Source organism: Moschus berezovskii, chromosome 1 (assembly GCF_049115385.1).
Source record: "Moschus berezovskii isolate FMDL1 chromosome 1, NW_MosBer_1.0, whole genome shotgun sequence".
NCBI lineage: Eukaryota > Metazoa > Chordata > Mammalia > Artiodactyla > Moschidae > Moschus > Moschus berezovskii.
This window is the reverse complement of record NC_142460.1, coordinates 28,723,810-28,739,333: the sequence shown is the minus strand read 5'-3', so window position 1 is coordinate 28,739,333 and position 15,524 is coordinate 28,723,810. Positions and strand designations below refer to the sequence as shown.

General features: G+C 43.7%; 1 protein-coding gene and 1 non-coding gene across 7 annotated transcripts in view; both read right to left on the bottom strand.

Moving 5' to 3' along the window:
- The window catches only part of APP (amyloid beta precursor protein), a 305,975-nt gene that overhangs the window by 207,515 nt on the left and 82,936 nt on the right, over nucleotides 1–15,524 (bottom strand). For all 6 annotated transcript variants that reach the window (XM_055421750.2, XM_055421740.2, XM_055421746.2 and 3 more), the window contains exon 3: nucleotides 3,427–3,556. In XM_055421750.2, coding sequence (XP_055277725.2) covers nucleotides 3,427–3,556 — 130 coding nt within the window. The remainder of the gene's footprint in view (nucleotides 1–3,426; nucleotides 3,557–15,524) is intronic.
- TRNAR-CCU (transfer RNA arginine (anticodon CCU)) lies at nucleotides 4,117–4,189 on the bottom strand. The gene has a single exon. It is a non-coding gene; the product is annotated as a tRNA-Arg (tRNA).

Sequence of the window (15,524 nt, the reverse complement as noted above, 5' to 3'; positions counted from 1 at the left end):
TGCTCAGTCGCTCAGTGGTGTCCAACTCGGTGACCCCTTAGACTGCAGCCCTCAGGCTCCCCTGTCCATGGGATTTTCCAGGCAAGAACACTGAAGGGTGTTGCCATTTCCGCCTCCAGGGGATCTCCCTGACTTAGGGATTAAATCCACGTCTCCTGCATTGGCAAGTAGATTCTTTACCAGTGAGCCAGCTGAAATTGGAAAGACTGGTGCTGAAGCTCCGATACTTTGGCAACCTGATGCGAATAGCCAACTCATTGGAAAAGACCCTGATGCTGGAAAGGATTGAGGGCAAGAGGAGAAGGAGGTGGCAGAGGGTGAGATGGTTGGATGGCATCACTGACTCGATGGACATGAGCTTGGGCGAACTCCAACAGACGGTGAAGGACAGGGAGGCCTGGCGTGCTGCAGTCCACGGGGTCAGACACGACTCAGCAAGTGAGCAACAAACACCACTGGAAAAGCCCTGGACATAAGGCTGCCTCTCCCTACCATAAAGGGCGCACAGATCTCACGAAGAGAGCAGTGGAGCTTCTGCGGACATGGCTGGGGCCTTTATGAGACATTATCTACGGTGGGATTTTTTTTTAGGAGTTAGTTATTACCTCCAATTCATAGTCTTTCCTCTATGATTTGATTTTATAAATCAGGTGGTTATTGGCTCTAATACAATATTCTGCTGATATTGGAAGGAATGCTGGCTTGTGAATCAAAAATCCTTGGGCTTTGGTCCTGATTCTACTGCTAAACTGATGTGTGAGTTACTGCAAGAAATTCAATCTTGCCGACTTTCAATATTTTTACCAGTGAAGTGAGACTGAAAAATCCAACATCACCTGCCTCAAAGAGTAAGTATTTCAATGGGGGCCCTATGCAAGTACAAAACACTTGATAGCCTCTCTTGTAACAGATGTGGAATCTAGGCAGGCAAAATCAGGGAAGGACAGAAGAAAGGAGCAAAAGGGAAAGGAAAGGAAGAAAACTGGACAAACAATGTTCAAACTATTGGGACCATGCAGTATGAATGGAATTAAAAACATACATAAATTACATACATGTTTTTCCATTCCCTTTCCTGAAAACAAGACATGCTGTGCATATTCATTGGGGTTATATATAACACTTTTTGTAATATTTTTAGTTAAAGAATGAAATTTTGCCTTTTGCAACAACATGAATAGATCTGGAGGGCATTAATGCTAAGTGAAGTAAGTCAGAAAAAGACAAATACTATATGATACCACTTAGATGTGGAATCTAAAAGATACAACAAACCCATGAATAAAACAAAAGCGAAGGAGACTCACAAATAAAGAGAGCAAACTAGTGGCTATCAGTGGGTAGAGGGAAAAGGGAGGGACAGTACAGGGGTAGGGGAAAAACGGGTTGTCATGGGGGTATATGAAATCACGACTGTGAAACTTCTGAAAATTGTAAAGCACTACGGAATTTCCCTGGTGGCTCAGCTGACAAATAATCTGCCCGCCATTTGGGAGAGCTGGGTTCGACCCCTGGGTCTGATCACGAAGATTCCTTGGAGAAGGGAATGGCAACCTGCTCCAGTATTCTTGCCTGGAGAATAACATGGACTGAGGAGCCCGGCGAGCTACAGTCCAATGGGGTCGCAGAGTTGAACACAACTGAGCAACTAACACTACTACTAAAGAATATTTTTGTTCAATTTGAAAAATCAGGGGAAAAAAAAAAACTTATGGAAAATTTGCCATCACCTAGGAGCAAGGTCGGAGAAGGCAATGGCAAGCCACTCCAGTACTCTTGCCTAGAAAATCCCATGGATGGAGGAGCCTGGTGGGCTGTAGTCCTTGGGGTCGCTATGGGTCGGACACTACTGAGCGACTTCACTTTCACTTTTCACTTTCACACATTGGAGAAGGAGATGGCAACCCACTCCAGTGTTCTTGCCTGGAGAATCCCAGGTGGGCTTCCGTCTATGGGGTCACACAGAGTCGGACACGACTGAAGTGACATAGCAGCAGCAGCAGCAGCAGGAGCGAGGTAGTACCTACAATCCTTAATTCTAATCTACGCTCAGTAACAAAGCTGGAGGCATCATGTGTTCCACTCGTCACTGTCACGTTAGGGTCTAATTTTGGGCTCAGTAGAAAAATACCAGGGATTTATAAAATGAGAAACCATGATAAAAGATTCATATAGGCCAGGTACCTACTAGAAGTATATAATGGTCATCTAGTCCCATGAGTAGTCAAGAAGAGGTGTTGCTGATGTGCTAATTTAACACCAGATACTATGCCAGGCCTGGGAAAGTGGCTAAACACATCACAAGTGTTGTCTTCTGCCAAATGTTTAAGAATCTGGTTTTGCATATTTTATCATAAATCCACCAGATGAAAGCTTCATTCACTGGCGATTAGCCCAGTTTCCTGTTAATGTCACAAAGTGTGTGCAGGCATCTACAGTAATCAATGGTTTCTTAGAGCATTCACCTTTGACCCAAGTATTACAGAATCTTTGTCATTCTGAATTTCTAAGTTTGCTGTTGGGAACTTTTTCTTACAGACCCTTTTTAGTTTTTATAAGACATTATTGGGATGTCTATCAATACTTGTCCACATGGTTCTCAGATAAATCCCTATGACCTTATTTACAACCACTCTGCCAATGAATATACTTCTGGAAAACATCTAGATGCTGGCTATCAGATCAAAGGCTGCTGATTTCCCCATTGCCTAGCAACATTAAAAAAAAAAAAGAAAAATCACGCAGGAAGAAACTAATAACCAAGACAGATTAAATGTGGAGTATGACAGTGTTTCCAGAGGAAAAATCACGATACCGCATAAAGCAACTCAGTTTTTAGAACAACAGTTTAAAGTAAGTCAGTCAAAAGTGAAAGCACACATATAAATTTGAGAGATCAAACTGCTTCCTCCAGTTTGATGTAAGCAGAATAACAAAATCTGCTCATTCCCCAATTATCATCAAACAGGAAGAGTAGTGGGCTGTTGTAGAAGGCGCTTTTAAAGAATTAGCCTAATGCACATTAGGTGCTCTCTTTTATGAAGTCTATGTCAAGAAACATACAAGGTCTGAATTCTACTAATTTTAGACAATTCCAGTACAGGAGAATCACCTACAAAAATTGGTGAAACTAAGATTCCTGGGCCCCACTACCAGATATTTTCATTCAGGAGCTGTAGATCCACGATTTTTAATTAAAATAAACACACTAGGTAAATTCATTCTGAGGCTGGAATCCTGGAAATACTGCTCCTTTACTGTTAGGACACAGGATACTTTAATAAGAGTCCAAAATATAGTCCAATACAGAGTGGCAATATGCTGAAGGGAGAGCCTGTATATCTGATCTCGTAATCAGAGCATCCTTCCCGTTTATGCCCAAAGCCCATGGCCCATCAACGCCGGCTCCAAGGCCGGCCAGCTCACCCAGGCAGCGGTAGGGAATGACCATGTGTGCGTGGGTCTTGCACTGCTTCCGGCCCCTCTTGCACCAGTTCTGGATGGTCACTGGTTGGTTGGCTTCCACCACATTGGTGATCTGTAGTTCAGGGTAGACCTGGGAGAGTACACAGAATGGGTACATTGTTACCCGAGGCAGGGCTGGCATACAGTCACCCGATGAACCACGACTGTTATCCCACAGGGTACACGCTGGCCCTATACATTCCGGATACATATACATACAGCCTATATATACATACAGGTTGGCTCTATATATTCAACAGTCAAGCGTGGGCTTCCCTGGTGGCTCAGATGGTAAAAAAAATTCTGCCTACAATGTGGGAGACCTGGGTTCAATCCCTGGATTGGGAAGATCCCCTGGAGAAGGGAATGGCAACCCACTCCAGTACTCTTGCCTGGAGAATTCCATGGACAGAGGAGCCTGGTCAGCTGCAGTCCATGGGGTTGCAGAGAGTTGGACACGATAGAGGGACTAACTAACACTTTGGGGAATTCAGGGTAAAGAAAACAATCGTTCACTCAAAACATGACACAATCTAACTTTTACTTTACACGTACTCCTACTTTATAAGCACCCATTCCAGCTTAACATTTTTTTTTCTTTCTTAAATTTATTTGGCTATGCTGGGTCTTAGCGCAGCACGTGGGATCTAGTTCCCTGACCAGGATTCAAACCTAGGACCTCTGCATTAGGAATGCATAGTCTTAACCACTGGACCACCAGAGAAGTCCTTCAACCTTTTTTCTAGTGGTTTTGTGGTTTAGTCATTAAGCTGTGTCCGACTCGTACAACCCCATGAACTGTAGCCTGCCAGACTTCTCTGTTCAAACGTATTTTCTAGGGGAGATAAAAAAGAAAGGGAGGAGGTGCGAGCGTGCTAAGTCACTCAGTCTGACACGAGGTGACCCTATGGGCTGTAGTCCATGGAGCGGGGGAAGCCCTCTTAAAAGTATGGGGTCATTTCAATGCAAAGTAAATGGGTGTGAAGATAGGCTGTAATGCCCAAAATACTTTTAAAAAATATTTTTATTTATTTATCTGACTGTACCAGGTCTTCGTTGTAGCACATGGAAACTCGTTTCCTGACCAGGGATCAAACCCCAGACCCCTGCATTGGGAGCATGGAGTCTTAGCCACTGGACCACCAGGGATATCCCCCCTAAATAATGCCATGGTAAATACACCTGAGAATATTACCACGACTGAAATTCAACCCAACCCTGTTTTCGTCAACTAGGCAAACACAGGATACGACACAGAGCAAGCTCTCTCTGCAAAAATTCCTCTCTTTGTCCAAAGTAATTTACATAAGAATAATTTATCAAACAGTTATCATGAGTGTCCTTTAGATAAAGAATTGCATTTATGAATCTCTTCCCTTGATAACTAACTACAGCTCTTCACTCTGATTACTGTTCTCAGTAAATCACAGTGTTTACTGAACACTTGGAAGAAATGTAAAACTTGATAAACTAAAATGGGTTTACGAAAATATCAGATCACTTCTATTTATTAATAATAATGAGAAGAGACTTGAAGGAAAAATAGAAACATAAAAATTTGTTTCTAAAATGGTCTTGCCCTTGTATAAATCTTGCATTTCACCAGAGTTGCTGTTTTGCCAGTAAATACAATGAAGAGAGGAAATATAAGAGAACTGAGGACAGAAGCAAGGAAATGGTTATACTGATGGGTTATAATAGAATCTAAAGTGGGGATGTAGGAAGAGTGGGATACACAGTTCAAAGACTGTAGCATTAGGGCTTCCCTGGTGGTCCAGTGGCTAAGACTCCACATTCCCAAGGTAGGGGGCCTGGCTTTGATCCCTGGTCAGTCCCCTCAATTAAGATGAAAGATCTCACATGCAGCAACTAAATGTAGCGCCAAATCAATGTAGTATCAATGAGTCCCACTGTGGGCTACAGGATTCTGTCCTAAAGGTACCAAAAAAACCCCAAAATAGTGGGGTGGATAGAAGCAGTAGTGGACAGTCAGAGTTGAAATTAAGATTCTGGAGGAGGTACAGTCACTGGTGTCTGCAAGGACTATCATATGAATTTCAGAGGGAATGGCTGAAGAATGACGAAAGCAAGATCACCGGAGGACTAAAAATCAAGGAACAGAGAAACTCGAATCTTGGAGCATGAAGGCTGATATCAAAATCAGCGAGGAATGATGAAAGACGCAGCTGGCTGAAGACAGAGAGTGAGGGCCTAAAATCTTAGAAGACGGAGGGGGATGCCCCTGAGGCAGAAAAGCCCTGTGGCTGCCTCCACAGGTGGAGGAGAGGTGGGAACTAGCCCACCCACAGGTTGGGTGGGGGATGCTTTTTAGGGAAGAGGAGGAAAGAATGGTTTGGAAGTGAAAATGCAGGAGAAGGAAGGTATCCCTAGGTCAATGCTGGGAGGGTTGCAAGGAAAGAGCTACCTGAGAAGGCTTCGAGGGAAGCAGTGCCTTTGGGGAAGAAGCTGGCTTCAGAGCACGAAGATACTGTCCACAGTGTGGGTTATGGATAGAAGGAATTTTGCTAATGATTGTCCGTGAGCTCAGAAGGAACTTGCTGTCTTTAAAGTGTTTATCTCCTGTTCACTGTGGAGTTTGGGGCATTAATTTTTGACTTTTAAATAGTGCATGAAAATATGACTTATCTTAATTCCTGAGTGCCTCGCCTGCCTTTTCCTATTCCAACCCTGAGGCCAATCTATTAAAAAATCAAGGCATTGAAAACTAGTGAAAACTGTGGTCCACCCAGACAATGGATGACCCAGCAGGAAAAAGAAAGGAGTTATAAAGCCATGAGAAGACACAGAGTAATCTTAGTTGCCTATTAAGTGAAAGAAGCCAGTGTGAAAATACATGTATGAGTCCAACTATGTGACATTCTGGAAAAGGCAAAACTAGGGCAACAGTAACAAGACCAGTGATTACCAGGGATTAGCGGGAAGGAGGGATGAACAGGAAGAGCATAAAGGATTTGGGGGACAGTGAAGTTATTCTCTATGATACTCGACACTGTAGTGGTGAACGCACGTCATTATACATTTGTCCAAACTTATAGAATGTACAACACTAAGAGTGGACCCTAAGGTGAACTATGGACTTTGGATGATACTGATGCGTCCATGGAGGCTCATCAATGGTAATAAGTATACTATTCTGGGGACTTCCCTGGTGGCCCAGTGGTTGAGAATCTACTTACCAATGCAGGGAACATGGGTTTGATCCCTAGCTGGGGACTTAAGGTCCCACGTGCCTTGGGGCAACTTGGCCCATTATTGTTGTGTGCTGTGCTCAGTCATGTCTGACTCTGTGATCCCACCAGGCTGCTCTGCCCATAGCATTTTTGAGGCAAGAAAACGAGTGGGTTGCCATTTCCTCCTCTAGGGGATCTCTTCTTGATCCAAGGATCAAAGTCACGTCTCCCAAGTCTCCTGCATTGTAGGCAGATTCTTAACCCGCTGAGCCATCCTGGAAGCCCAAGCCCCTGGGCCATAACTACTGAAGTCTGAATGCCTAAAGCCAGGGCTCTGCAACAAGAGAGGCCACAGACACAAGACGCCCACGTGCCACAACAAAGAGTAGCCTGCGCTTGACATACTAGAGAGAAATCTGAGCCCAGCAACGAAGACTCAGTGCAGCCAAAAAGAAACATACGCACATAAATAGTGTAAAAAATGTACTATTCTGCTGGGGGATTTTGAGAAAAGGGGAGAAACTATGCATGAGTCAGGGCAGGGGACAGAGGGTACAGAGGAAATCTCTGCACCTCCCTCTCCATTTTGCTAGCATCTAAAACTGCTCTAAAAAACAGAACACTGGTCAGTGTGAAAGTGAAAAAGTCACTCAGTTGTGTCCGACTCTTTGTGACCCTGTGAACTATGCAGTCCATGGAATTCTGCAGGCCAGAATACTAGAGTGGGTAGCCTTCCCCTTCTCCCGGGGACCTTCCCAACCCAAGGATAGAACCGAGGCCTCCCACATTGTACGCGGATTCTTAACCAGCTGAGCCACAAGGGAACTGTTTTTTAGAGCGGCATCTAAAACTGCTCTGAAAAACAGAGCCGCTGGTCAGTGTAGTCTGAGGCAAATTCAATGGGGCAGGTACGAGCTATGCAAACACCCAGAGAAGGATATGTAAATCATATCCTGGATGCGTATTAAGAAAGTTATTCTTCCAAAACCCTTGCCAGCAATTTAGCTCTACATGGAAACAGCTCCTTTGCCTGATTTTATTTTGTTCTTATGTGGCTTAACACTTCAATGCATGCGTTTTCATCACAGACAATGTTCAACTTGAAAATGCCACTAAAATTTAATATCCCCATGGTTTTTTTTTTCCCAACAGAATAAAAGGTGAAGTGGCTTTTGGGGCAGGAATATAATTCTCCCACCACCTCGCCTCGTTTATTACATCACAAAAGTACAGCACTCATGAGTCATAAACTCGGTGACACCAGAGAGCTCGCCCTGAGGGACATGACATTGTGTGCAGTAAAGTGTGAGTTACCGCATTTTTCTAAAGGGGTTCTAGCTGCCACTTCACAGAAATACTACCCTTCTGAGACTTTTCTCAGGAGCCTTCGCCTTCTACCAAGGAGGACCATGCCTGCAGGAGGCACAGTCAAGTCATATTTTCCTTGTCTTAATTCAAAACCAAAAAACTATCTGTAGGGTACATATTGATAAGAAAAAAAAAATGTATATGGCTGGTTCACATGCCTTCCATCTTCAGTGTCCTAAGGTAATAACTGGTGCAAAAAGCAGTAACTTATTTGGTGGGTAATTTTCTAGCAGATAGAATTGCACATGGGCCAGTTAAGATAAAAGAGTGCTGAAAAACTGATGCTTTCCAACTGTGGTACTGAAGAAGATGCTTGAGAGTCCTTTGGACAGCTAGGAGACCACACCAGTCAGTCCTGAAGGAAATCAACCCTGAATATTCATTGGAAGGACTGATGCTGAAGCCGATGCTCCAAAACTTTCACCTGATATGAAGAGCAGACTCATCAGAAGAGACCCTGATGCTGGGAAAGATTGAGGGCAGGAGGAGAAGGGGGTGACAGAGGATATGATGGTTGGATGACATCATCAACTCAATGGACGTGAGTTTGAGCAAATTCCAGGAGATGGTGAAGGCGAGCCTGGCGAGCTACAGTCCAAAGGGTCACCAAGAGCTGGATACGACTGAGCGACCTAACAACAGCAACAAAACAATCACAGAAGACAGGGCTTCTTCCCTGAAGGCCACCAGAGCTTTACAAAGTGATCAGCCACACACAGAATTTCCTTCCAGTTCCCATCCTAAAGTCTAGGGCGTATGTGCTATTTTCCATGCTTCACCTTCTTTCTCTAGGACATCAGCGATTGTTAACAGACAGTTGGAGGAGATTACAAAACCACACGAATCCCATGCATGGTTTGCCTACTGCTGAACAATGAAAAGGGAAGTGGCAACTTCCACCCAAGCAGCCACTTTTATCCTGAGACAAGGAGCTGTTAATTCGAATTTGCCAAAGAGAATAAAAAATTGCTGTTCTCAATTCAGGAAGTTTATTTAAAAGGGGGGAGGCACACCAAACCTTAAAGACATGTAATTTCTTCTGAAGTACATCTAGTCCCAGTTAGTCACAGCGATCACCACAGGGACAAGGAACCTCCAAGTCAGAAAGAAAAACCTAACAAAAAAACACAACAAAACCATACCGAGGCTTCTGACAAAAATCTGAAATACTGGATCTTCCCTGGTGGCTTAGATGGTAAAGAATCTGCCTGCAATGCAGAAGACTCGGGTTCAATCCCTGGATCAGGAAGGTCCGCTGAAGAAGGAATGGCAACCTACTCCAGTACTCTTGCCTGGAGAATTCCATGGACAGAGGAGCCTGGTGGGCTACAGTCCATGAGGTTGCAAAGGGTTGGACTGTATCATATTTTTCACTAAACAGTGCCAGTATATGACCAGACAAAGAAGCATTTTTAAACAATTCATGACAAGCATTCTATGTCTTCTCTGTGGTGTCCCACACCTTCACATAGGAAATAAAGATAACTGAGATCCCTGAGCTCTTTCAACTGCATGCTGCATGCATGCTGTGCTCACACAAGAAGCACTGCTGGGAATCTGCTAAAACAGCGGGCATTAGCAAAGCCTGATTTTTACAGGGCCACCATCCTTTTCCAAAACGTCTCCTATTTGATCCCACTGATCACTACTTTTTTAATTATGAAAAAATGCAGATGATGACAGCTTCAGTTTAGTTCAGTTCAGTCGCTCAGTTGTGACCGACTCTCCGCGACCCCATGAATCACAGCACGCCAGGCCTCCCTGTCCATCACCAACTCCCGGAGTACACTCAAACTCATGTCCATCGAGTCGGTGATGCCATCCAGCCATCTCATTCTCGGTCGTCCCCTTGTCCTCCCGCCCCCAATCCTTCCCAGCATCAGAGTCATTTCCAGTGAGTCAACTCGACGCATGAGGTGGCCAAAGTATTGGAGTTTCAGCTTTAGCATCAGTCCTTCCAATGAACACCCAGGATCGATCTCCTTTAGAATGGACTGGTTGGATCTCCTTGCAGTAATCAATACTTAAAGCAGAAGCAAATTTAGCCTTGGGTCAGTTCCTTGAAAAGCAGACAGTCCGCAGTTCCTAAAATCCCTTCCTGAATTACACAGGGCAGTCACTGAATAAACACACTCACTGTGCAACAAGCACACTCTTCTTAAGACCCTTACACTGCACTTCAAATGCCTAGGTCCACGAGCATCCTCCCCCATGGACAAACCTCCTCCACTCACAGTGTAATAGGTGTGAATCCTTCTCGCCCACTTCAGGAATGCTTTCTGGTATTTATCGCAGTGTGCCTGACATTTGGGTTAAGCACATATGTGTACCACCTCCCCGTTGCAAATATACTTTCCACGGGCAGGAAACACAAGGGGACCCCCACTCGCAGCCTCCCCGAGGTGATCCACCTTCATGAACGTTGGCTGAAGCTGATCACGAGGCTGCCAAAATGCCTGCCCCTCTCTGCAGCCCTCCAGCTCCTACTCCCGTCCTCGGCAAGAGCTCTCCTGAGTGCCCATATTTTAACTCTGCAGCTCCGGCCCCAAAGCTGATTACAGCCAGAGGAAAACACTCTGTCAACTGCATTCTCCTTGCTTAAGCGTTGTGAACGAACACATCCAGGTTCTGGACAGCTAAGGCTGGCAGGCAGGGGAAGTCACAGCCAGAGGTGGTGCCTGGCAAAACCATGAGGGGACAGGAAACAGGCAATTGGAAGAAGCAAGAAAATAAGAAGATGGACAGACAGAGATACTAGCAGGAGGCGGCCGTGGACCCAAGTCACAGAGATACAGAGCGGATGAGGCAGGGACCACCTGATTACCTGTGACTGCAGTGAGGAGTGATGGGTCTCCTTCGATAAGCACACCCACTTTTGAATATTTATGGCTGTGCTGGGTTTTCCTTGCTGCGTGCGGGCTTTCTCTAGTTGCAAGGCGGGGGCAGGGAGGGGAGGGTGCTACCTGCACTGTTGTGCGCGGCTTTCTCATTGCACTGGCTTCTCTTGTTGCAGGACAAGGCTCAAGGGCTTGTGGGCTTCAGGAGCTGTGGTGCACAGGCTTAGTTTCCCTGAGGCAGGTGGAATCTTCCTGGGTCAGGGATCCAACCCATGTTCCCTGCACTGGAAGGTGGATGCCTATCCACTGTACCACCAGTGAAGTCAAAAAGCCCCCCTCCTTTTAAACATAAGCTATTCTGATAGCTTCACCTTCCTTCCGAATGAACAAAACCCAAGAAAAATGCCCCAGCTCAAAAGCTGGTTCACAGATATTCCCTTTCTTGATCGCTTCAATCTCTGAATCCAAAGCATTTTATGCCATCACTTTTATCTGACCACCGGCCAGTCACCTACTACAATGATGCACCTTCCTGCCCGCTTAGACTATACACACACTCCTTGAAGGCAGGGATGCATGATTCACTTTCTGTTCCCTCAATGGTGGTCGACACTGTAACAGCACAGTGAGTGCTTGATCAACAGGTAACAAATATTTCTAAGTTCAGAATCCATTAGATATAAGGAAACCTAGCATACATTACGGAGAAGGCAATGGCAAGCCACTCCAGTACTCTTGCCTAGAAAATCCCATGGATGGAGGAGCCTGGTAGGCTGCAGTCCGTGGGGTCGCTAAAGGTCGGACACGACTGAGCGACTTCCCTTTCACTTTTCACTTTCACACATTGGAGAAGGAAATGGCAACCCACTCCAGTGTTCTTGCCTGGAGAATCCCAGGGACGGGGGAGCCTGGTGGGCTTCTGTCTATGGGGTCACACAGAGTCGGACACGACTGAAGTGACTTAGCAGCAGCAGCAGCAGCATACATTAAGTACCCTTTGGATATCATCAATGTTTAAGATAATCTGAATGGTATGATATTATTGCAGAATCATAAGCTTTTGAGAAGAATAAGCACTTCAGTGTCGTCTAAAATTATTCTTTGAAGTATGATGTGGCCACTTAGTTATGTCCAACTTTGTGACTCCATGGACCACCAGGCTCGTTTCTCCATGGAATTCTCCAGGCAAGAATACTGGAGTGGGTTGCCATTCTCTTTTCCAGGGGATCTTCCCAACCCAGAAATCCAACCTGGGTTTCCTGTGTTGCAGGAATATTCTTTACTGTCTGAGCCACTAGAGAAGCCCTACCAATAATAGTATCTTATGTCAGGCTCTCCCTAGGCTAAGGCGGCCCATCTGACTGGGCCAGGCATCTGTAACAAGCAGCTAACTACTCTGGACATATAAATATGTTTTATCTTTGACAGCAAATCTATCTGTACATAAATTTAAAAAATTTAAGGGAGCCGAAGAAATTTCAAATGCCAACAACTGGAAGAGGTAGAGTAGAAACCATCTTAGATCCATATTAGAAGGTTATAGTTGGTAACATAATTAGCTTTCCCAGGAAAATACCTTAAAAACTTGGTCACCATCAGAACATTTTCATTCTAAATTTAAAAAATCTAGAGTCTCCATTTCTCTCTCTGTTGATCTCAATTGAAAAAATATTAATCTCAGACAAGATGACATTTCAGTTGTTAAATACGCAAACCAAGAATAGACATGGATGATATTTAAGAAAGCCAAGAACTTACAGATACAAAAATATAAAAAATATATCTAAGACACATACTATTAGAGTCCTACAGAAACGTTCCTTCATTGGAAATATTAAGGACAAACAGGGGACCCCGTGGAGTATCATTTTGCAAAAGGCCGCCTGGGACAGGGATTAATGAATGCAAAAAGCTGTATTTACACACAACATGACTGAACCACCACCACCAGGTACCGAATAACCAAGGATGTTTCCAGACCACAAAATCAAATGCGGCCAACAAAAGGCTGAAAACAGAGTTAATGGTCAGGGTTGTGTGCGTTCATACTAGTTCTGAAAGGAATTTGTTTACTGTTCTTTCTGGTCTTTCAACATTTAAAAATCAACTTTTAATCAAATTCTCCAGGATATTTCCTCTTGAAAAAAGCTTCCCCGGTGGCTAAGTGGTAAAGAATCTGCTTGCAATGGCGGAGATGCAGGAGATTTGGGTTCAATCCCAGAGTCTGGAACACTCCTTGGAGGAGGGCATGGCAACCCACTCCAGTATCCCTGCCTGGAGAATCTCACGGACAGAGAAGCCTGGTGGGCTATAGTCCAGAGGGTCACAAAGAGTCACACGCACCTGAGCGACTGAGCACACACGACACAGATTATGCAGTGTCGTTAAAATGGTGTTTAACCTAAGTCAGAAGTCAATAAAGAGCATGTGTTACTTTACTTTATCGTCATCAGTTTACAGCTGCAAAAGGGATGAGCTTGCCCAAAATAATGCATGGCATCCGAAGGAGGGAAGGTAGAGAACTGGGATTCCAGGCTTTTCCAAGAACAAGAGCGATTAGATTTTATAATTATTATTATAAATAAAATTATCATTATAATCATTACTGATGAGCACAGAGGGAATACAATATACTATTCTTTCTACATTTACATATGCTTGAAATTTTGAATTAAAAAGAACCAAAAGTTTAAAAGGGCTTCTCTAGTGGCTCAGACAGTAAAGAATCCACCAGCAATGCAGGAGACCTGGGTTTAGTCCCTGGGTGGGGAGATCCCCTGGAGAACTCAACATTCAAAAAACTAAGATCATGGCATCTGGTCCTATCAATTCATGGCAAATACAAGTGGAAATAGTAACAGATTTTATTTTGGGGGGCTCCAAAGTCACTGTGAATGGTGACTGCAGCCATGAAATTAAAAGACACTTGCTCCTTGGAAGGAAAGCTATGACAAACCTAGACGGCGTATTAAAAACCAGACATAACTTTGCTGACAAAGGTCTGTATAATCAAAGTTATGGTTTTCCTAGTAGTCATGTGCAATGTGAGAGCTGGACCATAAAGAAGGCTGAGAGTTGAAGAACTGATGCTTTCGAATTGTGCTACAGAAGACTTGAGAGTCCCCTGGACAGCAAGGAGACCAAACCAGTCCACCCGAAAGGAAATCAACCCTGAATATTCACTGGAAGGACTGATGCTGAAGCTGAAGTCCCAATCTGTTTCTGTTCAAGTCTGTTTCTGCTCCATTTGTGTCAGAATTTAGATTCCACATATCACTTAGCTGTACAGCAGAAATTAACACAACACTGTAAATCAACTATACTTGGATTAAATATTTTTTTTAAAAAGAAAATATATCATAAACTTAAAAAAAAAAAAAGGAAACCCTCAAATTGGTGACAACTCTGAGTACTCAGAGAGCATACTAATTTTAAATTCTAAACAACTTTCACTTCAGCATCAAAACCGAAACAAAGCATGTCCAAGTCAATCTGTTTCTGTTTCTGGATTAAAATGACATAGTCTCTCCTCTACAATTTCCTGGAATACAAAGAAAAATCCCATCTCAAACTGTTTCTTAACATAAACTCTTGTAATAATGAGAGATATTAGAGGCCACATCTAATTTAATTGGAAAAGAGAACTGGAAGCTAAAATTGCTCTCTGATTACAACCTAATGAGGAGCTGAGAGGCAAGACACAGCTGATGAAACACCCCTGCAATAATGGGAAAGACGTCGTGCACGGCTGTGTTTTCACAATGATGACCTTACCTAAGAGCAAGGGACAGAAAACGCTTCAGGGCACCAGCCCATTTCCCATCAATGTGGCCCAAGTCTGTTTCTGACACTGAATGTAAATATACTGTCACATGCATACATTCATACTCAGAGTTGGAAAATACTGTGCAAGAACCCTGTTCAAAGTATGAGTCACTGTTACACCAACATGCTGAATGTAGAGACAAACGGGGGAGGGGGATACCAAAATAAAAAGGACAGGACACGACTGAAAACACAAATAGATGTGTCCACATATAGCCAAGATCCTCACTGCCTTTCTGTTAATTTATGGCTCATTTTCTCATTTTTAAAATGTCCAACCTATTGTTAACCAAGTAAGCTCCATATAAAATAAAAATTTTAAACATATATAAACAAACAAGCTTTTTAAAAAGCCCATAAAAGGAACAACATTGGGTCATTTGCAGCGGTGTGGATGAACCTATCTGTCATATAGTGAAGTGAGAAAGAGAAAAACAAGTATCATATATTAGTGTATATATAGAGAATCTAGAAAAAGGTACTGATGAACCTATCTGCAGGGCAGGAACAGAACACATGGAAAGAACAGACTTGTGGACACAGCAGGGGAAGGACAGCAGGGGAAAAGCTGAGAGAGCAGCACTGATCATTACGCACCTCCGTGTGTAAAGTGTCCGATCGACACAAGATTATTTGTTATTTCTATCTCTTTAAAGCTAAAGAGAAGAAAGAAAAATACAATACAGGCAAAACATTTTCAATAAATAAAAGGTCAAATATAAAAGTCCATGATGTTACTGTAAGTATGTAATAGTTGAGTATGCATTTAGGAAACAGCTAGAGAGTAACAAGCGGAGAAGGCAATGACAAGCCACTCCAGTACTCTTGCCTGGAAAAT